The following is a 26442-nucleotide window of genomic DNA, read 5'->3' as shown; positions in this document are numbered from 1 at the left end:
TAGGTTCCAGTTAATACAACAAACGGTCGTTTCATAATGCTTGAAGTATCTGTGGCATGAATATATTAAAAGTCCTGAAATTGGCAGGAAATACGAGGAGCATTTTTTGTTTTTCACAGGGTCAATTTTATTCATCTGCTGGAAACTTCTTACGATGACAAAAAAAAGTTAAGTTACACGGAAAACTGATTCCAACTGGATTAACAGTATTCAAGTGGCAGGTAGGAAACACTTCGATGTGTGATGCTGAGAACTTCTCTGTGTACCAGCTTGGGGAGGTTCTGGCCTGTATCACCGCAGGCTGCATCACCGTGGTGTCATGTCCCTGTCAGTGGTTTTAGCTCCAGGCTGGACTGCATTTCTATGGGGAAACTGTGAAGGTGGTGAGGCACTGGAATGGGTTGCCCAGGGAGGTTGTGAATGCTCCATCCCAAGCATTCAAGGCCAGGTTGGACAGAGCCTTGGGTGGCATGGTTTAGTGTGAGGTGTCCCTGCCCATGGCAGGGGGTTGGAACTGGATGATCTTAAGGTCCTTTCCAACCCTAACTATTCTATGACTCTATGAAATGAGCTGGACCTTCTAGCATCCAGTGCCTTGGACACCTGCCTTGGTTTGCTGGAGCTGAAGGCGCGAGACAGGTCATGGAAGGCAAAGTTGGAGGAACCATCATCCTGGCAGCTGCTGGGTCAGTGATTCTTCCTCCTGCCAACATCACCAAACCAATGGGTGTTTCAGCTTCTCATTTCTAACAGAACAACTCTCTAGCTGGCCGCGCACTGATAACCTTTAGCACTGAACCACAGCTTCACAGCAGGGAGACCATCACCCGGCACCAATGCTAGGGAACAGGCAGGGACTGTTTAAGCCAGCTCGAGTGAGGAGGTGCTGGTGGGCACCCAGACGGGCACTGCAGTTGTCCCTTTGGGCATAAAGCAGCTCTCCTTTGCCACATACGGCAGAGGCATCTCAGCTGCACACGTTCCTTGCACAACTGTCAAATACACCTGTAATACAATTCGGTCAGAGGCAGTTACCGCTGCAGCGCGGTGGCTCTGGCAAGCCTTGCTCTCCTAGGCTGAACTTTAACTATCAAATCTCTGTTGGTTTGGCTGAAAAAAGATCACGGCAGTGATGTCTTTTCACTAAAGAGGGCCGTTTCCCACTCTACTGTCATTAAAGTGAAATATAAACTAGCCAAAGTCCGTCTTCACCAAAACTCTCTGAACATGGAACATTTTGGGGGGATAAAATAATTCTAACTGCAGCAGTCAGTGCCTACTTTGGTACCCAGCCAGTGAATTTTAAAGTAAACACCCTCCAGGACTGTTCTCCATTTGGATTTATTAGTCATTACCAAGAAAAGATAATTAGCACTTCTGAAGCATTGTGATATTCAGTAGCATGAACTGTTTCCCATAGAAACGGACCGGGGTACTTGTGCAGTGCAGGAATACGGCAGCTCCGTTGGACTCCCTGTACAGAACGAGTACACTGGTGGGCAGATCCTCAGCTGGAGGAAATGCTCATACTACCAACAGCTCCAGTGGAGCTAATGACAGTTTATATGGGGTAAGGCAGGGAGAGGAGTTGCTCCCTGGCCTCATAGGCTTCTCTTTCTGTACCCTGGAGGCAGAGCCATTTTGGTTACAATAGACAAACCTTCTTGTGGGTCAAAGGCAACAGCAAACACTACTCCTCTACTGCACAACAGGAGAATAGAAAGTAATTACTTTTCTTTCCTGTGCACAAAAAAGAAAATAGCCTTGTGGTGGAACAAGAGGATCCTGGGTGTAAACCAGCATCCTTAAGGCAACGATGCCTTTTTCTCTTTCTAAACTGAGAAAACTCTGTTGGACTCAAGTCAGTGCTAAAACCTGCAGAACTGGTTTTTCACTTATTGTTCCCCTCGCTTCCATTACTTACAATCATTGGTAACAATCATATGAGGGATCGGATGTAAATCTTATGTTTAGTCTCAAACCCTGAACGTTAAGCATGCCAGGCTCCCTGCTATGCAAAGAAGTATTACCCACTGAGTTCAAGGAAGTAGGTCTTTAGATTTATTAGTGTTGCTGTTTAAACAAATAACTACAATGCATAGGCTTGTCCAAAGTAGTTGTCCTTGTTTTTCTCTAACTGGAAGCATGACCAAAATCTGTGCTGAATAACAGAGGTAGCATATAAGCTTGGAAAGGAAGGCCTCTGTTTTGAGGAGCACTAATAACAAATGTAGCTAGAGGATTTACCCTGAAATACCTGCAAGTCTGCAACAACCACTCTCTTGCACTGTACAGAGGGCTTTAGGCCAGTGTAACACCTCTCCAGCCAACAGGTACTTTGTATACTCTGGGAAGCATGCAGCAAATCTTGGGGTTGAGTACAGTATGGATCCAAAATACTTTGTCTGCAATTGATGCAGGGGCTGTGCTGTGCTGTGCCGGTAAATGGGTACCTTACCAATGTCACGCCTATTGATGCTGATGGCATTTACTCATGTGAGTCTTCCTTGCCACACCTGAGGCAGAGGCTCTTAGGATTGCAGTTCCAAAGCCAGTAATGACTGTTAATACACACAAAATCCACGGGACCACCCTGCCAACATCCCACAGACTGATGCGCTCAAAGTACTTGTGCACGTCTGCGCCTCTCCTAGCAGGATGACTGCTGTGGCAAGTCCGATTATCACCAAGGTGAAGCGATGGCAACAAATGTGATGGGCTGCTGGTTGTTTACCAGCTACGCTTGCAGAAGTAAATGGGTCTGTGAGTGTTTGCTTTTCAGCTGCTGCTGGGAAACAGGCACCCTCCTGCCAGGTCACAGGCCAGCTACGTTACAGACCTCGTAACGCGGTTCCTTGGTTGCAGAGGTGGATGCATAGCTGGTACTCAAATAGCTCTCCGCATGCATAGCTTGTACTCAAATAGCTGTCCAGTACACAGAAGTTGCTAAGGCAGTGCTTTACAGGCATACGTTGCACAAGAAAGCAGTGATGTCAGACCACACTGACTCTCCCACCCTGGGAACCACAACAAATATCGGAATATAATATCTATATATTTATATATATAGATCTACTTAAGTAATTGTCAGACTGCATCCCACTGTGAGCTGAATTTAAAACACCTGGGTAACAATTTCCAAACTTTGTCAACAACAACATCTCTCCTTCCCACTTTCCCACCTGCAGTGCAGAGCAAGCCGACCTCATAGCATCCTCCACAGTAAAATGAGTCTCTGCTGCATCTTTCTGCCTTCATGAAACTCATTTAATTCTGATACTTTAACACCTACTTCTTTCTCTGCTGCTGGTGCTGCTGCAAAGGAGAAATGTGGCCAGTAACACTGTCTCCTTGGAAACCTGCCTCTGCCCTAAAAAGCCCGATTTGGTGCCTATGTGACACTGGAAAACCAGAGCCCCTGAAAGGGCTGAGCACCTTTCACAGCAGCAGTGCTTTCACTCCAGACCCCTCAGTGGATAAATAAGGTGGGTTATTGCAATGCTAAAACTTGCAGAGGAAGTTTAGTTGGGAAAATTCAATGGGAAAAATGCAAGATATTGGCCAGGGAGTGCAAGAGGCTGCTGGGAGCAGCCTGAGGGCAGTGTGCTTCCCGTGGCTGGGGGCAAGAGCTCTTCGATGGTGTGGGTTGGGAGCATCACGAGGCACCCACCTCTCCATTAGCCCGCAGGTTTCCATGTAATTGTAAACAATGCTGACTTCAAGTCTGCTGCCAGAGCCTTGGGCTCTTTAAGAAATAACCCCATCTCGTTTATTGCCTGAGGATATTCTTATCTCCAGAATGAACTAGTTGCGGATCACAATACTGGGCAGAATTGTAGTACAAAGTGTGTTCTAGCACAAACCTACTTATGAAGTAGTCACAAATCTCCTTTGGACAGAAATGGGCACAGAGCCCCAGCCTTTTGTGTTGAAAAGTGCCTGCAGCTCCTTTCTGCACCATCTTCATCTTGGGACTGGTCTGGCTCTCATGTGTCATGGCACATAGAGCTCTACCTCAGTGCCAAGGCCCTGAGGAGGTGGGACACAGCTAAGGAGCAGCTTAGCAAGGGGTATGCCAGCTGTGGCCCCGGCTGTGCCAGCATGGGGAGGCTGCGTGGATTAGGGTTATCCACTCTTCCATCCGATACAACAGGCAAAATAATGCTGCCCTGCTGAAGGCTCAGCTCCTTACCTCCGATGTGAGATTTCTACAGACAATCCAAAGATTTGGTTTTAAGAAACAAGTAATTCATACATACACACACTGCCTTCAGCATAATTTCCCTTAAAGGACTGCTGCTGTCTTTTGTATCATGAAAAGATGGATATGAAAATGTTTTGTGCCAGGAATGGTAATGCAGTAGAGCACAGAGTTCAGTCACAATACACTGGTAATCACTATATTCCTCACTCAAAGTGATGCAATAGGTGATTAATCAGCACAAAGCTCAGAATTCATAACCAGCTATTTCATGTAAGGCCTTTCAATAAATATGCAAGTGGAGATACATATAGGTTTTTAATATAGTTCAAGCGTGAACTGATGTGGTCTTTGGTCTTTGGTCTTTCTGCTTTTGTGACTCATACTGCAATAGCAGCTTTTGAGGAAAAAAAAAAGGTATTTTTAATTTAAATTGGTCTAGGCAAGAGCCACACTAAATATAGTGAGCATATGCAGCATGTAAAAGCAAGGCAGGAGAAAGGATTATCAAAATAACTGGAATAGTTTTGTAAGCGGCATGTACTGTAAGTCTGTATGGTTTAATTGTCATTCCCATCCCTGTCAGAGCTGTGTGGAGGCAGCCACATGTTTAAGCACAACTTGGTCAAGTTAGTTGGTGCATTTACTCCTGTTTAGAGCTGGTCTGGGCTTTAGTTAAAGCCTGAGGGGCATGGTGGGGGGCTTGGTTTCAGTAATGAAAATTGAAAGGTGCAAGTGCTTTGGACAGCTGTACTCTAGCATGAGCTTTCTACAGTCACCTTGACCCAACACTCTGAAATAAGCCTCGCTATTAACTTGAACAGGAGATTTGCCAGGCACCTGTGAAGAACAAGGCAGTCTCTGTTTCTGCCTGTTGCAAATTCTTCTGCAGTTAGGCTTGTCTCAGCTAAGCGGGAAGACCTGAGTCCCATCCTGGAATCGTTTCTCCCGGTTCCAGGTTACAATGGCACTTTGCTGTTGGGCTTTTTCTTTGTTTGTTTGTTTGGTTTTGGTGTCTGTCTGCGAATGAAGGTGCTCAGTTGCTGAGCACAGCTTCAGAGCTCCCTGGGTATGACAGTGAAGGGGATGACAGGACTGCTGGATTCGAGGTCCAGGGCGGTGAGGAAGCATTCGATGGCTGCTTCGTTTTTCCCCTGAGCTTGCAAGACCTCTCCAAGGCTGTTCCAGGCCCTGTGACTGGTGGTCTGGATCCGGATGGCATCTCTGAGGACCTTCTGGGCCAGGTCCCTCCGCTCAAGTCTGCTCAGCACCAGGCCCTGTCAACAAACAAGTGACGAGCAGTTAATGACACGAAACAAGAGAATGGAGTGCTCCAAGTCCAGTGCAGGCACAGAAGTGCTATGATGAGGGATCGCCACCTATTTCTGTAGAAGAGGAGCAATCAGCTGTTAAGTTCTGGGTTTTTTTTTAATTGCAATGTGTAATTTAAAAAGCAATTATGAATGAGTTCTTTTCTTTAAACACAGGGACTGATCCAGCTCAGAAGTGCTCCTGCTGTGTGTTACTGTGGCAGCGTATACTGGTGCTACACAGAGAAAAGGCTACAGGCCCTTGAAGCATCCCTCTCTCCTTGAGTGGCTTACACTGGATTCTAATCCCCAAGGAAAATATACACAGGTTCAGTTACACCCAGCATCTAAATTAACTCTCGCACATCTGGAATATCCAGCTGAGGTCAAGTCTGTCAGCTCCTACATCCTGACCGTATAGACAGATCTTTCTCCTTAACAAATGGGGCTAGAGGGATGCAGCTCCCTTCCACGCTTCTAGGGGCAGGCGGTATGAAACAGCATGGGGCCCTCTGTCCTCCTGCACTCCAATGTAGATCCTAAAGCAGCGTGGGGGAGCAGAAGGATGGAGGAACCTTGTTGAAAAAGCTGTCCTTAGGGTAAGAAAAGACACGAGTGGGTGTAACCATCTGGAAGGAACAGGAGGAGGAGGATGAAAGAAGTGGTAGGAAGAACATGTTTTCCTATAGGGCTCGCATGGATGTGTCTGAACCCACAATGCATCTAATGAGCCAGGCTCCCTTTTAATTATACAGCAGCCAACCACACCGAGCCCAGATGGTCATGTGGGCCTCGCAGGCCACAAGGCATCCGTGGCGTTTTCCTGCTTCCTCCTGAAGGTGCGCGCACCGGGATGAACCTCCCACCGCTTCCATCCAGTGTGGCCTATGGAGGAAGCAGCCATCGCGTTCACATCGCCTAGCCAAGAGCTGCATGGCCTCTGCCTGCACTCACCCGTGGAAACGGTGGAAAGCGAGAAGACTGCCTGGCTTCGTGCTTTCCCTGGCACTACGTGGTATGTGGATGCATATATATATATATATATAAAGGAAAGCTTCACCTTTAATGTGTCTACTTGCCCTTAGTTGATATGAAAAGCCATAAGAAACCTGGAATCTCTCGCAATGAGAACCCAAGTGAATTTCTGACCAAAGAACGGTGATGCTTCTGGAAGTGGTGAAGATTTTTCCTTTGTTTTGTTTTGTTTTGTTTTTCCAAAAGTGCCATTAGATGCAGGGTGCATCAGCATGACTAAGACCCTACCATGACATGACTAGCCTGTTATAGTGCTCACACCTACAGAAACACATTACTTTGCCTGTGAGAAACAATGAGAAATGTCAATTTAATGAAGTATCAGCAGTACAGTGAAAAGTTTCATTGCCTTTTTCTTGCCTGTAACCTTGACCTGAATAATCAACTCGGTGTGAAATCTGATCATTCAGAGGTGCAGTGGGGATGTATTTTCTTTAGGCTTCTCTTTCCTGCTGGAGAATGGCGAGGCAACGGGGCCTGATCTCCCTGTCCCCCTGTGAGCAGGCAGAGGTGGCACAGAGGCACCCCGATTGGGACAGGCTGGTTCCTCTGGAGGCAGCTGCAGGCACGTCCCTACAGACGGTAAGGAATTTGTGCAATTATAACCTGAGTCACCCTCCTGACAGGGATAATGAGGCCCACAAAGGGCAAGCAGTGTGGCCATAGCAGGTCTGCTGCTGAGCCAAGAATAGACAGGAGCTATCTCGGCTCAAGCTAGTCCTCAACCACAAAACCAACCTTCCTGTTGCGCTGACCGGGCAGAGCCGACCGTGCTCTCTGGTGGCCGGGGACCCACCGCAGTCCTCATCCTGACACTAAGCAGCATCAAGCCTCTGGATGCTCCGGAGCCTATGCAGCTGCTGCCTGTCATCCCGCTCCAGCAAGGAGGGGAATTCCCTCCCCGGCTGCCATCTCGTGCCTCCCAACAATGCTGCAGTGAAATCCACCTCATCGTCAACCGCTCGTGCAGCACAGCTCCCTTGTCTGCCCCAGCACCATTGCTGGGCAAGGACCAGAGTCTGGCGTGGCTTCCCCACTGTGGAGCTCCTCCATTTATTGTGCCGGTGCCTGAGGTCCTTTGCAGCCCTGTGAAGAGGCTGTACACAAACCCAGGTACTGTGTTCACCTGGGGAGGTGCTGAAGCTGATGCCCACCAGGAAGAACACTCGCTCCTTGGTATTCGGTGCTTCCAAGCATCCTGGTTTAGCTGCAAAAAAAAAATCTCAGAAAGGGCGATCTGAGGATCCCCACAGCTTCCTGTTGATGCTGCAATATCCTGTATGAGTGAAAAACTACGTTTATGGAGAGAAATACAGGAGGAGATATTCGCTAAAGGAGGCAAAGGTTTCCTGCCTTCTCCTCGCTTACATGCACCACTGCTAGTGCCAAAGGCTGCCTGGGTCCATAGCCCTTCCCAGGGGTGCTTCCCTCTTCTGACCAGCAACAGCCCTGTGTCTCCTTGCCCACACGCCTGCATTTCCATGTGCTCTGGGCAGAAGACCCTGCTCCTCAGGCCTCAGCCCAAGTGGAGGCTGGGGTGTTGCCAACCTGGTCTCCAACCCAGAGCCTGCCAACGCTCCCGAACCCCAGCACGGAGACCTACCCAGAGCGAGCGGTGACAGATGGTGTCAGCCTTCCCAGGGAGGCTTAACTGAACCGGCAGAAATATGCTGCTGTGTGCTTAAGGGGCAGGTTGAACATCATTAACTCTGCGTGCACGAAAGCTTCTTGCTTTGGGTTTCCTCTCCCCGCTCCTCCCCACCCTGCTCCTTGCAAACCACAAGCGTTTCCTGAGAGCTGGAGGCTGCACGGTCCCCAAGCCTCACCAAGACGCAGCACTGAGCACTTTTTGCTTCCCTGAGGTATTTGCACTTGAGAGCTTCTCCTTGCTACTGGAGTTCTTATTTCCTCATGGAGTCTGGCTTGCTATAAACAATGCCTGCATGTTGTTGCTATGTAGGTCCAGCTGGAATCTGCCTACAGTGCAAAGGAAAAACATTATATATAAATTCAGAAAGCCACCCACTGACAGGCAATTTGCATTTTTATCTGGAAGACTTTTATTTTATCTTAAAGATTTTTTCCTAATGAAAGTTCAGTTCCTGAGTTTCTATGGAAACTCATGTGCATGCATCATTTCACCAAGTCAGATCTCAGGAAGATAAGCAATTAGTATAAATGCAAGCAGGAATGTGATTAAGGGTTTCATCCTCTTATTCCTGAAGATGGAGGGTGGGGTTGGGTTTTGCTGCCTTGGTTCCTGTTTGTGTTTTTGCCAAACACCCGTATACAAGGTAGCCTGGCTCCTCTGCCACCTCCTGGCTAGCACTGGCACTTCTGGTTTTGCCTGCTTATTTTCCTCCCAAAGATGGTGAGTACCCCTAAGTAAGGTCTTTGTCAGCGTTGGTACTGAGTCAGGTAAAGAGCAAGGAGGACAGGCTTCTTTTTAAACTCAAGCATATTATTAATAGTACAAAACCCCAAACCAAACCGAAAGGTGCGTGGGAATCATTCTGCTTTTGAGCTCCTGTGGGCAGCACATTGCTGGGGCTCACACCAGTGCTAGCCACACACAGGAACTTCATGTGCTGCATGTTATACTAGCATGCAAGTTATGCTAGCGTTAGTATAACTGTGTTGTGCTTGGATGCTAACTCAACCACTCGCTCACTGAGGTCCAGGGGTAACTTGATTCATTTTCCTCTTTAGGCCTGAAGACATCAGATGCTGCAAACAGAGGCACTGAAGTGAAGCCAGGCTACGAGCCAGACTGCAAAAGGCAGCACTGAAACCGCTGGAAGAAACTCATCTGAGGTGAGGGGCAGCCACACAGTGAAGCTGGTACTGTCCAGCGGTGCATGAAGGCAGAGGGCAAATTCGGTTTGCTGATTCAGGGTGCCTTATGCTGGCAACTGGACTCCTGGATATATTGGTTTTGGTTTCAGGGACCGGGGGAGCTTTTCCAAAGGTATTTTTGACCTTGTCCATATGCAAAAGAAACAAAACCTAAACCACTTCTATAGTGACACTGGGTTGGACTCCCTTGCTTTAAGTGATGTGGTACTTAGTAATTGATACTTGAGTGAGGCCAGTTTTGGTTTAGGAGAGACGTATCTCTCCTAAAAGTTAGATGGGCAAAAAAGTGACTTGTTTTCCATTTCCACTAATAAAGAAAGTGGACATAAGCCCCACTTAAAGTCCCACTTCAGAAGGTCATGAAATTTCGGAATTGTGCCTTTATTTCCTTTGAGTTTGACAAAACCTCTTAAGGGTTGTTAGCAAAAACAAAATTCCCAGAAAATAGTTCAGAAAAGTTATTATGGAAGCCCCAAGTACAAGCTGCAGTTTATTTTTAGTAATGGAAGTCAAAACTTCCTTTGCAAATGTTTAGTTCAAGCACCTGATGAGCTTCAGGGAGTTATCCTGAGTCCTGACACGCCTGTCTCCTTCCACTAAGGTGGCACAGATTTACTCTTCTTTCTTCTGGTGCTTGTATTGGAAAGAGATTTCCCAGAAAAACATTCTATGTCATTCCTGGGAGATTGCTTTTTGTTTTGTTTGCATGGCCATCTCATTCTTGGAGAGTATGTATAGATAGAATGGACTCTGTCCTTCACAAATTGATTTTAAGAATTACTTTAAATGAGGTTTCTTTCTTTGCACTCTTGATGTCTCTGATGTTTTTCTCAACTGCACAAAGCATTTTTGCTCATTATTGTCCAAATACCCTAAGAAATTTCCAGAAGAAACTAGACTTTGCAGACTTGCTGTTGGGCTTCTGCTAGTGCACTATGTAATTCATTTCAAGGTAAACGGGGTACCCTTACTGCTACTCCGAGATGTAATACGGACATGTCACTAGTGGTTAGTAGGAGGGCAGTCAGCAGCTGGCAAGATCAGGGCATGCTGCAGAAAAGTACTCGTTCAGAACTGTGCTAACTCAGCAGAACGCTACAAAAAGCCTTTCAAGATGCATTTGGCACTTGGTGATAACAGTCTCATGTAACAGAAAAATCCGCACTGCTACAGGGCAACATACGCTTCTGTAATTATTTAGCAATCAGAGTAAGCTGTAAGCAAAATCTGCTGCATAAACCACGGAATGTATCAGAGTCTTTTTGGACAATGGCAAAGATTAACCCCTGGAAATCCTAGGTCTCCTAGGATAAAGACAGACATGTAACCAGCTGATTTCTCTGTGATTCTTCCCCACTACATTCATGACCTGTGCATTTCTGAGGAGCTGGTACTTTTTTAAGCTGTTGCCGAGCAGTGCAGTGAGTTTTGGTTGTGCTGCCACTCAGCTAGCTAACCATCCATTTTGCTGATTCAGTCCAGGTTGTGGCGGACCTGAGCTATACATCTGAGCTCTGTCCTCTGAGAATGCACTGTAGGAATACACGGAGCAGGCAGGGTCTGCATGCCAAACACTCCGCATTAGAGATCCTATCCTAATTTCCTGCCCTAACAAAGGGTGTCTGGATCCAGTTCTGGAGGGAAGCTTGCCTTTCAGTGTTTCTGCCACCTCTTTTGTTGAGAGCAGCTTTTCCTTTTCTTTCTTCCCCCTCTCCATCTCCTCCACCGAAGCTGCTGCATCCCCTGTCAGTCAGTGACGCTTGAGTGCTGCATTTGATAGAGCAGAGGAGGGGAAGGAGAAGGGAGGAGAGGGAAGGCAGGCAGGGCCACTGCAAAACAGAGCATAAGGAAAAATGATGGAACAGCACCAACTGACAAGTACTGGGGAAAAGCAAAAACCTGAGTTTGCATCAGGATTTGTAGTGCTTGTGCACTGCCTGTGGGTTTCAACTCATAGATTCAACGCAGAGATTACAGCTCTGGTACTGTAGGCTGCAAAGGCAGCCTAGCAGCAGAGTGCTGCTTAAACCTCACTGCAGCATCTTCATGTGCTACAGATGAGTGTGAGGTAAGAGAAGAAATGAGACTGTAAGGAGGTATCAGGAGAGGCAGAGTAGCCAAGCATGAAGACAGAGATGTCTTAAACCTTCCACAGAGCTGGGCACGCAGATGTGCTTTACTAACCATAACCAAGGTGGTTTTGGCAGGGAGAAAAGAAAAAGCAAAAGAGAAAGAAGATTAGAAGGTGAAGTCCTGAACAGAAGGACATTTCCTTCCCTGGCTTGTCAATGTGTTTTCCAAGGCACTGTGTAATTGTAAAGGCACCATCATGCCCAGGCCCCACCGTGGGGCCAAGGCAAGTCCCCCTGCAGAAGGGAAGCACTGTGCCATATTGCACGCTGCCCTCTGCCCATGCTTCCTGTCTCCTTTTGAGTTCATCAAATGTTAGCAGGGATGTTCGTACTGTGTTTGAACCTTAAATGTGGTAAAACATTTATTGACATAAAAAGCAAAGCCTAAGGCAGCATTTCAAACCTGGAGGCTCTGATGTCTTCACAGTGAGGCTCATACAAGCCTGGAAAGGATGAGTTTATCTGCCTTGTTGGAGTGTCGACACTTAAGCTTTATCCAAAGCAGACTTGTCTGCGGCATGCTGAATATTCTCTAGATAGTTCTTCCCTTGCTGAGACCTACATGGAGGTGAAGCAGCAAGCAAGGAAATCGAACAGGAAGCCTCAAACCCATGTTTGAGACTAACTAAATGCAGTATTTGTTTCACACTCTCTTTTCTGAGGGAAGGAAAGATTTCTCCCAGCCCTGATCTCAGCAGTTGTCATAGTAATGTTGCAGTAGAGCGCACAGTAGCTTCAACTAGGACTCAGGCTTGCAGTGTCATCTGTTAAAAACAGACACCAAGAGAAGGTCCCAAACGAGCAAGAAGCAGTAAATTAGAATACATAATTTATAAGTTAAGGCCTCAATTCTGTTGTGCACTGTACCTGCTTTCCTGGCAGAAAGCCTGCTCTAAATTAGTGAGATTCATCCTAGATATATGCAAGTATTTCACAGTATTTGCAGAATTGAGACTGATCAGCACCAGCAGTGAGAGAAAAGACACGCAGGATGCTGAAAAGCAGCAGGTTTTCTGGCTAAAGCACATGACTAGGAAGTGTTTGCTGTGCTTCACTGGCTGCTAATGCATTTCACATTGAATAATCTGCCATTGCTCAGGAACAATTCAGAGAGCAGGAACAGAGTCAAGGGACAAACTATGGGAGGCAGAAGTCCTGGGTTTAAGTGTTCTCAGGCTAAAGAGGGTTGAGACCTTGCCTCTCATGTGCCCAGGGGGTGCATGCTTCTAGTAACTTCTAGTTAGTATTTGTAAGAAGTTAGGGCAGCAGTAAAGCATCCCCATCACCCCCAGGGGCAGAAACAGCTCTTTCTTTGCCTCTCTTTTGATAGTGAGCAGGTGCCTGTGCTCTGTTGCACATAACAAGATGTTGCTGCATATAGCAGGGGAATGTCTAGGCTTAAGACTTGGACACCCAATGCCCAGAGTGTGCTGTGGCTGATGAGCAAGGGATTTCTGACTGCTAGGTTTCCTCCAGTGCCAGTGCTGGATCTTTCCCCAGTTCTTAATGCACTGCAACAAAGGAGGGGCTGATGTGCACATTTCCCGTGTGTGTTATCTCCCCCCTCTCTGTACGTGTGAGGTTCTCCGAGACAGCAGCTTGAGGATCTCCATGAACTGCAGTCCTACAGAACTGATGGCCAGAGCAGGCACCGCACGTAGCGCAGTGAAGCCACGGCTGACAGAAGCACACAGAATGCCAGCGGAGATTACAGCAGATGTCTTCTGAAAGGAGAGCCGAGATATGTAAAAAAATCTTAATTTGCTTACTTTTCCACTCCTGGCAGCCTCTGGGATAGCATGTGATTAATGACATCCTCCGCACAGCTACAGCCGCAGCCTCCCGGTGCAGGATCACAGCTGGGCGCTACGCTAGCCGAGCTGCTGGGAAACACAGCACGAGCTGGGCAGGAATGTGCTGCTGCGGGTCCAGCCAGTGCCTCTGCTTCTGCTCCGGTGCCTCCCACCCTGCAAGGAGCATGTTTCCTTACCGCCTCTCCATGCAAAGTCTGCCACAAATCACGAACCTCCGCGCACAAAGAGGTTTTGCTGGGTTACAGATAGCATTTTCTGTTACATGCTCAAAAGAGAAGGGAGGAGGAAACTCATTGAGAAGATAAATAATTAAAGACTTTTGATAAATACTGCACATAACATGAGTGTAAATGGAAGCTCCACCGACACTGGAGAGCTGTGATGTTTACATGTTTCCCATTTGTTTGGCAAGAAGGGACTTGTCCTTCCTCCTCTTGACTGTGGCCAGCTCACTGTATTGGGATAGCTTGTTGAAAACCTGGAAGTCTTGCTAGTTCCCACCCCTCTTTCTGTGCAGCTGCGTCTTACGTACCAGAAGGCAACATATTCTGTTACTGTGCTGCACACTGTTTGTTATTACTGTAGCCTATCACTCTGGCCTGTCTCTGGTGCAGTAACAGACAGCTTAAATAGCACAAAATGTAAAGTAATTATAACTGGTTTCCTTGTTTGTGAGAGCCTGTTTGAAGGTTGAAGTATAAAGGGGACAGTGATTCTACCCCTTCTCCCTTCTGCCAGGTCCCTGAGCACTTTCTGAAGCACCATTTATGAGTTCAGCTGTAGACCAACCTGGCAACTACAATTTCTAGGCTTTAACTTGATCTCAGAGCAAAGCACAGCATAAGGACAATACTGATTAGTAGAGCTGCAGCGGTATCTCGAGGGCTGTGGATGGAAACCACAACTAAAGCTAGCCATCTTCTGGAAGATCAGGCTGGAGCTCAGCAGAGGGGCATCTGCTGCAGGGAGAGATCAGGCCAAGGGGTAATGTCTTGAGGCCTGGATGCAAGTTTTATTCTGCAGAGATGACTGAACCATCCCAGGAACTCGAGGGGTGTAAGGAATGTGTCAGGTTCTTCTCTTGGAAGGTGTTACACACACTCTAGAGCAGAGATCAGAGCCGAGCTGGGGAGTTTTGTCCTTCAGGGATTTATTTGGTTTCTAAAGTTACGTAAACAGAGCCTGAATAATGTGGTAATGAGCACCTCAGGGACATGGAGAATAACTTACCACAAAAGAGGAGTGCAAATGATTGGCACATATAAACAGGATATACAGATTCCCTGGAAACCGGGATAATCCACCTCTGAGAAGCAGAGCACCAGACCTGCCACTAATGGACTGAAATCTCTGCGCTGCACAGTGGATCAGATTTGCCTCATCAAGTGACCCCAAACACCTCAGCAGGTCCAGTCTCCTGCTTGTGAGGGAAATGAGCAGTTCCCCCAGGAGAGGAAGGGGCCACTCATGGTGTCTAAGTGATGGCTTCAGTGTCAGAGAACCACTTATCACCTTGTTTGTGATGGCTCCCCTGTCTCATCTGGATGCAGGAAGGAAGCCTGGCAACCGCAGAGGAAGACAGCAGGCAACAAACCTGCAAAACAACCCTGTGGGCTCCTGACTGGTGCTCAGGAGCTGTGATCTGGATGCACAGTCAGGGATTTGTTCCATTGCTGGGCTACTCAAGCCACCAGCTAACTAGTGGATTTGCAGGGAGGATGGCTCTGCCGCAAACAGAAATGAGGAGAACAAAGTGTTTGCAATTCTTTGAACAGTGAATGAGCTGACACACTAACTTATTAATGTGAGCATCCAAAATGCTCATTTCTCCTGTGGGAGCCAGTGACTAGAGGCAAAGACAAGCTCCCTCCCTCAAGCTCAGCTGCTTCAACACAAAAAAATTGAGCTAAGAGGCTGCCCTAAGGACTGTTTTTCCCCAAGGAGAGCTTGGAGCAGTTATTTTGGGATATCTGAAGCACAGGAACATTCTTGGGATTCTGCAATGAGCCTCAGAGTTGGGAAAACAGAATCTGCTAACCAGCCATGGTTTGGAAAGAGGCCCCCAGTCATCTCCAAAAGCTAAATGTTGCTTTACCATTGCCATTTACCACTGTTACCCATCTCTGGTGAAGCTGCAAGAGGTACACGCCAGAGAGGCATAACAGCCTTTATAACAGGACTTCTCTTAGGGTCAGATAGAATTCGTTTTGATCGCTCTCTCCTCCCAGCCCATAACCTATCTGGGACTTGCAGAGTACCACTGCCATCCTGATGGGCAGAAAGCAGCTGCCCTGATTACAGTCAGCGCTACCAGGGATGCTTCCTGCAACTGCAGCCTCGTGCACGAGGAGTGTGTGATCACTTGACGGGGAATTCCAGCGGAGAGCACCGTCCCACAGAAGGCTGTGCTGATGGTCCACCAGCAAGTGCTGCGCTGCTGACGTGCCATTTCGGGGAGGAGGTGTAACTCGCTATGTCACCCTGCGGAGCAGGCTGAAAATAGGACTGCACTCACTGTGCCATGTGGCTCAGTGGTATGTCAGGACATGTATTTTTAGGAAATTCCTCCTTTGGGCAGAAAGGGTGAAGTGGTTTGCAGTCTGCTGGCTTTGCCCACATCTTTCGTGCTGGAGTGTGGGAGCATGTTAGCCACCAGTCTGCAGATGCCCTTAGTGCCTGCGTACAGTGCTAATCCTAGTTACCTGTTCATCGGGTGGATGTGGAAGGGTAAAATACAGCTGGTCTGCTGCTGTGCTGTTCTTTCAATGCATGCATGCTTGCTCTCTGGTGCTGGTGCTTTTTAGAGAGGGAACTGACTTCCAACAGAGGAGGGATGCAGAAAATAATTCAGGAAGATCAATGCCTTGGGAAGAATATGTTCTCTGGGGAGCAGCAATAAAAATGTACCTTGCAGAATGAATGTGAGGCAAAGAGGGAACTCGGAGAAGATAGCTCATGCAGAGAAGAAAGACAGAAAGAAGGAAAACCAGACAGTAAATGGGGGATTTAAATAACCTTCTGTAGAGGCAAAATGGGGTCTGACGAGGTGAGGTACTTTTTGGGTGCACCATAGTGAAAAAATGCCATGCATCTCCATGCCTGGCCAGTTACTGACGCATAGACAGTGCTGCGACTGGTCTGACCCCAGGAGAAGGACGAGGTAAGGCAGTGCTGGACTCAGAATCAAATTCTTCTCTGGCAGACACTTGCTGGCTTCCTCTTTCCCCCAGAACATCATTCCGATCAGGCAGCATGTGTTCAGCTCCAGCATCTGGGTTTTGATTTTCTGGCAGCTGCACAAAATCTCTGCTATTAAATCCCACCTGCCAGTCTCATGTCTGCTCCCACAGACCTCTGCCTGTTAGCAAATGCTTCAAAATCCCGCTGCCAGGCACAGCACATCATTCTGCCATCCTGCCTCGGGCAAAAACCCTTGCGCAAGGACTCCTTTTAACTTCAGTGGGCTGCAGGAGGGAAGGCTAGAGGAGAGGCCTCTGGATAACAGGCAGAAATGTTAATTTAGGTCATGGCTTGCACCGCATTCTTTTCAGCACTAATGTAAACCAGCCATTTTCCCCCTGAATTATTTGAATAATACTATTTTGTGTGTGACATTTTAAGAAGCTTTCTTTTAAAACATGCTCCGTGCTGTAGCTGTGCAATGGAAGAATTTGTTCATCAATTTCTGCTTATGTGAAGTTGTTTTTCCCTTCCTTACAAATTCTTCCTTTCCCTTCTATTGCTTCTTAGCAGCCCCAGCTAAGCAATGCCACCAATATGACACGCACACAGTGCATCTCGCTTTATTGTTGGAACAGCATTAGTAAACCAAACGCTGAAATACAGCTTGCACATCTACCCTGGATAAGAGATCTATCCATAGAAATAACTGCAATGTTTAATTCTGTATGGGGAGAAAGGACTCAAATTTCCACATTAACCTGGGCAGTAAGGCTGCCCTTTTGGTGCAAGGACAGTATCTCTTGGAGATGGTCTAAGCTGCTTGATTATGGTATCCCTAAAACTGCAAACAAAAGAGACAATCAGTGCTTTTTTGCTGCGGACATCTGTCAGCAGAGGAGCAACTGCTAATTGTCATGTAATAACTACAGCAGACGCTTCCATAGCAGTCATCTTTCTGGAAGTCAAGCATGACAAAACCTGTTACTTGTCCAAGCACCAAGATCTGGCTGCATTTCTGAAACTGTTTAAAAAGTGACATGATGCTCTGCTATAGACTGATACTTGAGATCAAAATGTTTAGCCAAAATATAGCAGTCAGCGATTGTTTTTGTTGGCATGTGATTAAGGTATTTAGCTTTATACTCTAATACTTGCATTTTAATTTTAGAACTGTATGTATACACCGAGGAAAGGTGCTGATACTGTCACATAAATACAAGCACATGGGATTTGTAGAGAACGGGTTCGGCAGCAGAAATGCCTTGTTGCACTTCACCATTCAGAGATGTCCTTGCTCCTACTGCAGCACCGCAGGAGCTGTCAGGTTGGCAGGTACACAGCTCTACATGAGCTCTGAACAATGTTAAAGCAGTACAGTGATGCCTAAAGCCATGTGCGAGGAGGAATAGCTAATTCTCTTTTTATGAAAGGATTGACTCTAGGCAGCCTGCCATCTACTGAAACCATACGTGTGGTTTCTTAAGGCATCTGCATACCTCCTTTGCAGTCACAGGCTAATCAGCCCATCACTTAAATGAAGAGAATGGAAAAATAGTTGCAACCTTTCCAGAGACAACACATAAGGAGATGACTTCTAATGACTAGGAACCTGACTCAGCTTTGAACCAACCAAAAACTTCTGTGCTCTCTTGTTTAGGTGGCACCAGAGCTGCCTGCACTACAGACCAGTTATTCTGCTGATTTTACATTGTTTGGCAGTAGTCTAATGATGGATACTGTATTTGGAGGAGGGAAAAACGAATTTTCTTGAGAACTGCCAGAGGAAAAACACCGGATCATCAGGAAAGAGGATAAAAACAGTCTCTGATGATTTTCAGTAAGTAAACAGTGAAAAAACCCTCGACTGCCTCAATGTAATGAACTGGGTAACTGCTGCAGTCTCATAGACATACACATAAGACACAGTTCAGTGCTGCCCACAGACCTAGGCAAAAAAAAAAAAAAGGAAGTTAAAATTAAATCACAAACATTATGAGTCTTTTTAATCCATATGGAGTGAAAAGGATATTTACAGAGCAGTACAACCCCTGGCATTGCACCCATTCCCAAGTCTAGCAAAGCCCTTTCACATCAGTGAGGAGGAACGGCCGTGGGTATGGTTAAATGAACCAGCCTGCATATGTGAGATGCCAAGGAAGGCAGTAACACAGAGAAGACCCACTGTGTAGCAGTATGACATGAATCCTGTGCTCCTGTGTCTGGGGGGCAGAGGAGACAGCCAGGGAAGGAGATGCTCACCTTCAGCTGTACTTGTATCAAAGCCTCACCAAAACAGAGGCTCCAGCAGCATTCCCTGACGGGCTGATCTCCTTGTAAGACATTTACACTTCCAGCAGGATGTTTCTAATTAAACTCAATTGGTTTGCACACCTGCTGGGAGTGACTGCTCTGCACCTCGTCTCCCCCTCCTCCTGGAGCACAAAGATGTGACAGCCTATGCTACCTCATAGCACTGTGTTCCTTTTGTGCGCTGACACTAATGGAGGAAATGGATGGCAACAGCGTGCTTTGTGTTTGCTGCTGTTCTAGGAAGCTCTTCCTTTTCTTCTCTTTTTTGTTCCTTTCCCCAGAGCGTAAGAGTGCTCAGGTTTTACAGCCCTTTTTTCAAGAGTGGGGGACTGGCAGGGCTTTCTGTAGTTTCGACTGTAGGGCATCACAATCGATGCTGATAATGAACCCCTCAGGACTGAGGAAAGTACCCGTAAGGATCCTGACTACAATGGATGGGGAAAGGATGGGACTGAAGCATGCTATGGTTAGTAGTGCAAGGCACAACAGCCTGCTGTCCCCTACTAAACGCTTCTTAGCCTGTCTTACAAACATAGCCTGACCTGAATGTTTTAAGAAGGGGTTTTATTGATACTGTGTTATCTTGTCTGAGGTATTTATGGGTTTGCCCAGAGAGGTCTCAGACAGCCAAACCTTGAGAGAAAGCTGCTGAATTGTGTGGATGGGGCCAGCATGACTTCTGGTTTGTGACTGCTGTCCTAGGCTCCCTTTCTTCATCTTTAGGGAGCCAGCACTTGTCAATGAGATGTAAGTCATGCCTTAAAAGAATGCTTGAATGTATTTGCCTTGTTGTAGTGCGGCATTGCCCTGCTGTGCAATGAGAAAAATGCATTCTGTGTGCTGTGGCAGCAGGTCAGCATCCCAAATGCTCTCCCCTCCAACGAGCTCACTGGGTCAGAATAATTCTGTTTTGGATTGTACAGGACAGTCTCCCCGGTAACACGCTTCGCAGCAAATGCTCGGGGGGAACACGCCCTTGAATGCAAGGCAGTCAATGAGATTTGTAATTACTGTGTTTTATAACCCTGCTCATTCAGGCAGGGGAGGATGCTGCTGAGGAGGTCTCAAACAAGAGGAACGATACATTTGCAGCTACATAAATAGCAGTCATTAATATGATCTGAAACCAAAAAAACACTCTTTTGTCCACTGTGCTGTCCGGCGTAACACAAACAATGCACGGACCTGGTTTAAACCAAGCAGGGCATAAACCCGGGACTCCCGGAGGAGGGGATGTGGAATCCACTCTGTATCACCAAAATCTTCTCATTGCATTAAGCAAGGTCCTGGCTAAAGGCCAGATCCCAGCTGTCCTTGTAGTGATAATGACCGCGCTCCCTCGGGGTGCTGAGCATGGGCAGAATCCAGCTGCATTCGCACACGTGTAAACTGAGAGAACGCGGCGGTGTTAATGCTTGTGGGATGACAACCCGAACCTATGGATGTCTCATCAGCAGCTAGCTCCAAGCAGAGCGTGTTTGATTTGCAAAAGAGCCCAGAGGTGAAAAAAAAAACCCCACCCAACATCTCCTGGTACAGTTTATCTGATGCTTTGTTTTTGAGCGTCCTTGATGCATAACAGCATGCTATCATCTCTAAAGATTAAAAACAATCCCTTCTTATTGCTCTGCTGGGTATTTTTCAAAGAAATCCATGCACGGATGAAAACAAACAAATACAGTGCCCAATGGCTCTGCTGAGATTCTTGGCCTCTAGTTCCAGGTAGTCTAGAGACAATTTTAAACAAACATGGACCTCTTAAATCCTTGGCTACAGCTCCAGTGAGGACGTGTTGGAAGGACTTCAGTAGCTTTAATGGGGTGAGGCTGGTAGAGGATTTTCATCATCATCATCTCCATTCTGTGATTTTTAGGGTACAGATTAACTAAGATCTGGAGTTTTACCATGTGCAATACTGGATTTTCACTATTTTTTAAACTGGAGCTTCAAGTTAAATAACACCACCTTTGTTCAGGCTTGGTTTAAACAAAAATTCCAAGTGCCTATGTTGGTTTTCATGCTGTTAAGGCCTGGGGTTTTTGATGGACTAAAGCACAAGTGGAAAAAGCCACCCTCCAATCATCAGCGCAGGACTGGGGCCCAAAACGGCAGAATTAAATACAGCATAATCTGAGAGAGCCTCAGGCACTGACGAAGGAACAGCTCAGCTCGCTTCACTTAACATGTCTTTTGCTTTTACCCACTTGGCTTTATTGTTCAGAGGATCTGGCCCAGTGCAAGAATGAAATCCCTCCCCCAGCCCTAGTTCTGCTTCCAGCCTTTGCTGCTGGCTAGCTCTGATGGACAGCTGCAGGAGTTCCTTACGAAGACATCTATGTGACACAGCTGCACTTAGAAAAAGCCTGAAAACAGGCTTTTTTCTTCACTTCCGCTTAGGCACTGGCTTTTGCTCAGACTGAAAACCACTCTACAAACGTATACCTGAGGGTCTGGTTTTGAACTCATTCACAACATCACTTGCGAGGGAAAATAACTCCAGGGAGAACCAGCACAAGGTGCAAATATTGATTTAGGGGTGCTGGTGGTATGGAGGATAACAGAGGTAATGTTGAATACAAAACCATGCTCTGAGGCTGATAAACAGCCCTACAACGCAACGTATCGCAACCCGTCGGAAGGGAAGGAAGCCCCAGCAGGTCACGTTCAGGCTGTACCTGCTGCACAGTTTCATCCTAGTTTTAAAAGATCTCTCTTTCATTTTAAAGTTAACTTTTACTTAACTTAAAGTTAACTTTAAAGTTAACTACACGTTGCCCACTTGCTTTACCACAGTGGAAGGTTGTTTGCTCTTCAGGCTGTATGCTGGCAGGGTGTTCAAACTGCCCTCAAGGTTTTAGACAGCAATAGCCAAAAAAGTCCTCCCATGGTCCCCTTCACCCTCTTTAAGGCATTAAACTTATTTTGGCTGCTTATCAAATACTTTGTCCCTGTTAACCTTGGCCTTCCCCTGTCCTTTGTTGTGGGGCCGGGGCTGCTGACCACAACTACTATTAGTCAGTAGGAGCACTAGCAACAGCACTACCATGTTGCAGGATATGCTGTCACAGATACCTAAAAACCATCATAGCTCCTTTTAATTTGAAAGGTTTCACCTTTCACCATCAGCTCTGTGGTACCTGAGCAAGGGAAGTCTTTGCTAAAGGCACCTCTCTTCTAATGGGAGATGCAGAGAAGCAGCCCCTCTGGTTCTGCTCAAACTGCGACAACTGACCACTGAGATGGAAAAGGTTTGCAAGTCATCTAGTTCAAAGTATGCAAAAATAGCAGGGCTGCACTTCCAACAAGGCTGCTTTTCTGCCCCTGTTTGATGCCAGCTTGTGAGGGTGAAATTGAGTAGTGCAAGACTATCGAGATTTAATCCATTTATGGAACTTCAGTTGTATGAAGCTGATCTGAAAGGGTTTGTGCTACATGTATATATCATGACTTGCCATAGCTGCCTGCATTGACACTACGTTACGTGAGCATTCTTATTGTAGAGACTAGCTACATTGATAAAATCAGTTAGTACAGCTGACCAAGGTAAAAATAGATTTACGAAAAGCAGGCTGCCTTTTGGCTCAAGGATCTCACATATAAGCCATTTTTACTTTGTGACGCTGCTATTTTCGATGCTGCTGTTTTGTATTTGCTGGTTTGGGAGAGCTGATATTAAACAATGTGTTACTTCCAGACCGTTTCCTTTGATTGTTCTTCATTCACTATTCAAAGTAAGAGATTAGTTAGAAACGGTGTATGCTTCCAGTGTGACCTGCTGTTGTCAGCCACCAAATAATAGAGAGCTCCTCAGAGAATGCAAAATCTATGAGCTGAGCAAGTCTTCTGTGGAAATGTGACATGAACACTTACCTCAAATACTTGCACAATCATTTATCGTAAGTGAAAAGCATTTCTGAGCGTTCAGGATTGCTTGTTTGACCTATTTGTGGTATTCTAGGAACAACAGCAAGAAATCCTAAAGTGAGGGCTTCTGCTCCCAAAGCCTGGAAATCTCAAGGGCCTGTGGGTTTTATTTACTTTTCTTGCTCTCAAGGCAAGACACTTTTCAGGCAAACAGGATAGCAAATGGTCCATGGACCTGGTGCTGAAGATACTACAGGCAATTTTGGTCTTAATATGCATGAAATGTGTGCAGAATCTCTTACTGTCACTGCAGTCACAGGAAGAACTGTTATCTGCTGTACTGCAGAAGCCTGTCCTGAACTATCCTCATGTATGTAATCTCAGTCCAGAAAAGACCTAAATGCTGTGGGGTTTGGCTGTATGTTAACAAGTCTATAAGCTCACCTACAACATCAAGCTTTGAGCCCACAAGGGGATCATATAGGGCATTAGAAATGCTTTACTGTGGTATTTGTTTAATTTTTCCTAGCTTCATTTGTCTGTATTAGTCACTCCTGTGCTCTGCCGAGCAAGCGACAGCCTCAGAGAGAAAACACCACCGCTTGCCAACCTGGCACAAAAATCACTACAACTAGAAGCTCACAAACTCTGTAGACTTTTAGATGTGAGGGAATAATACTGCTCTCTTATTAAAAACCATACAACCCCATAAAAGTGCCAAACCTGCTTGCCATTAGCTGCTTTGGGAAACACTGCCCAGGGGACTATTTACAGAAGGATGAAGCTAAACTTTCTCCTTGTTTAAAAGAAATAATCACAAGCTCAGGGCTGCTTAAGAATTTATTTTAAATGCAATTAATAGTTCATCCTTCACTACCAATTAGGTTGGCGGGGCTGGTATGGTATGTGTAAATGTGCTGAATGAGTGCTGTAAGGAAGGAGAAGCAATGGGGTAGCCTGGTATGTTAGGAAGTGTTTTAATTGTATAGAGCTTAATGATGGTGACAATAGGGTTGAGTGTTTATGGGTATGAATCAGGGGGAAGGCCAATAAATCAGGTATCATGGTGTTAGTCTGTTACAGACTACCCAACCAGGGTGAAAAGCAAGATGAAGTATTCTATAGGCAGCTGAGAGAAGTCTGACATTAGGTAATGCATCTCAGCAGACTGAAAGTAACTATTTCCTGCTATTTGGTGTAGATCTGGAGTGCTGTCACCAGTTTTGAGTTCTCCAGTGCCAGAAAGATGATGACAAACTGGAGAAAGGCACGTGGAGGGGCACTGACATGGCTGGGGGGACCACGATATGAAGAGTCTGAGATGAACATGTATTCAGCCTTTCCCTCCCCAGGCTGAGAAGGTATCCAATTGCCATCTTCAGCTACCCAACAGATAACTGGAAAAGATGGTACCAATCTTTCCTCAGAGGTGCTTGGCTGCAACAGATTAAGGCACAGCAAGGGAAATTCTGGTTGTTAGCTATCACAAGGAGAAGTGCAGCATCAGAACTCAGGCACAGAGAGATGGTGGAATATTCATCCTCGGAAATGAATGTCCAGCTATGTCAAAGCTCAGCTGGACATAGTCCTGAGCAACCTGCTCTATATTTGAACTCTGTGAGCAGGAGGTGGGACCAGATGACCTCCAGAGGAAAGGTCGTTTCTCACCTACATTCTTCTGTGATTCTAATGTGCCTCATGACATGTGCGCTAAGATATTAAGCTCACTTAATATATCATCACTGGTGTCAGGTGTCATCAACACTCTCATCAGTGGGAACACTGCCGAGCTGACTCAAATACTGTACATCTTGTCTAAATGCAATTAAAAAGGCACATGGCAGTTTCTGTGTATCTCAATTAGCCTGGTACCATGCACGCTGACATTCAAAATTAGCTGACTTGGAGGCCCGTTCCCCACTCAGTTCAGGGATTACATTGAGCTTGCCTGGTCTGTTGTAAAACTTACTCAGGCTCACAACGTAACACCCTCCTTCAGAGTCACATTAGCTGCAATTTGTATTTTAGAGGAATCAAAGCAAAGCTCACACAGTACCAGTCTAATGAATCAAACCCTAAAAGATTAACGTTCCCGAGTAAAGCAGCAAACCTCACATAGAGCTCCACAGACCTGCCTCCCCTTTTATTGCTCTGCTCTTAGGATGTAAGAAGAGCAGCGGGCAATGACGTCTCTCCCACACTGGCATCTATCATTGTAATGTTAAGTGCTAGCTCCTATCACCCCCGTAATCCTGTTTGGGAAGCTCTGCTACAGCATTTACATCCTTATCTTTGTTTAGACAATGCTGGCAAATAAAAGCATAAGCAAATAATCTCCACTGTACAGCCTGGCACTACTGAGATGCTGCCATTTGTGTTCCAGTTGACTTTTATTTGCAGTCTCTTATGCCAGTGACAATCTTGGAAAGCAGATGCAGCCCGGTAAGTGATGCAACTGTAAAACTGATGCTTCTATGAGCCTACTCTTTGTATTAAAATGAATGCTGAACAGGTGAACACAGGCAATGGGGCTAAATATGAAAGCATCAGTGCAGTAATTTCTCTGGAACAAGTCAGTGTAATTTCATCTCCTCTCATTTCCTGCCTTAGGCCATGTACTAGGAGATACTCAGCTGCCTCATGTGATTAATTTAAAGAGGTATGAGATCTATACAAACATAAGCACCCACTTTAATTGCACAGTCTCCCTGTACCCCCCAGGGGAAGAATAGAGGTAGACTCTCCACAGAGAGAGAAGAGCAGGAGCCTAAGAGAAGGAGCTCTGCACCAACCTCGGAGAAGTCCCTTTCTCTGGGCAACACATGAAGAGAGTGACCAACTCATCTACCTAAGCTAAAGGCTGAGAACTAGGCAACGTGAATCTTCACCTATGACTTACAAGTACTTAAAATGGAACTGCCACCTCAGACTCTCAAAAGCAAATAGGAAGTACGAAAGCCCATTGCTTTGTTCACTTCTTACAAAGCCGAGGGCTATTAAGTAAGGCATGACAGAAAAATTACTACCCACCCAACTTCCCAAAATACTAGTAACCAGGACCGATTTAGGCAAACAATTATATCTGACAAAGCCAGTGAACTGCATGACTCCAGAGAGCAACTGCAAGACAGAGATGCTCGAGCCTGTTTCTGATTAAGCAGCTCCCAGTTGGTATGCTGTGCCCAGCGACTGTCTCCAGTCTGTGCCCTTCATGATGGAAGGAAGGCTCAGCTCACTACACCGGTCATAAATCTCCCCCCTGAAAGGTGATTAGCTTGAAAATCCCTTGTTCTGTCAGGGAGCCATACAGAAGAGGTGCAAATCCATTAAATTACAACTTGCAGATATGTATTCAAGGAGAATACATGGCATTTGGTGATAGATGGAAACTATCGCATTACACCTTCAGACACCTTATACGAGTATCTGCCCCAAATTAACATTCTTACCATCTGATTCTCATTAGACTCATTCAAATGTACTGTTAATCTTGTATTTTTCCTCCCAAGGGATTAACAGTGATTTTTTTCTCTTGTGCACACACAGGATGCTCATACTGTTTCCTACAGGCTGGATTCATTCAATAAGGAGCTATGCTATTAAACCTGACTTGACGTTATTGTCAATAGAGCTGAGCTGCCAAAATGCTGCTTATTTTTAAGAGAACTTCAATGCAAATCTCCTGTGAGTCCAGCTACATCCATCATTTCACTCCACGATACTCACAAGTCACTTGA

The 26442-nt window shown here is 46.2% G+C and overlaps 1 protein-coding gene across 4 annotated transcripts in view; it reads right to left on the bottom strand.

The window, feature by feature from the left end:
• Positions 1 to 1820: 1820 nt before the first annotated feature.
• The window catches only part of TTC7A (tetratricopeptide repeat domain 7A), a 170993-nt gene continuing 146371 nt past the window's right edge, over positions 1821 to 26442 (bottom strand). For 3 of the 4 annotated variants that reach the window (XM_062637012.1, XM_062637013.1, XM_062637016.1), the window contains one exon: positions 1821 to 5478. In XM_062637012.1, the coding sequence (XP_062492996.1) occupies positions 5257 to 5478 (222 nt within the window). In that variant the 3' untranslated portion in view covers positions 1821 to 5256. The remainder of the gene's footprint in view (positions 5479 to 26442) is intronic. The other variant, XM_062637015.1, reaches the window with a different exon arrangement.

The sequence above is a fragment of the Pezoporus occidentalis genome, unplaced genomic scaffold, assembly GCF_034315485.1.
Source record: "Pezoporus occidentalis ecotype Australia unplaced genomic scaffold, CSIRO_AGI_Poc_V1 ctg50, whole genome shotgun sequence".
Lineage (NCBI taxonomy): Eukaryota > Metazoa > Chordata > Aves > Psittaciformes > Psittacidae > Pezoporus > Pezoporus occidentalis.
The sequence above is the reverse complement of the archived record's forward strand: the minus strand, read 5'-3'. Positions and strand labels throughout refer to the sequence as shown.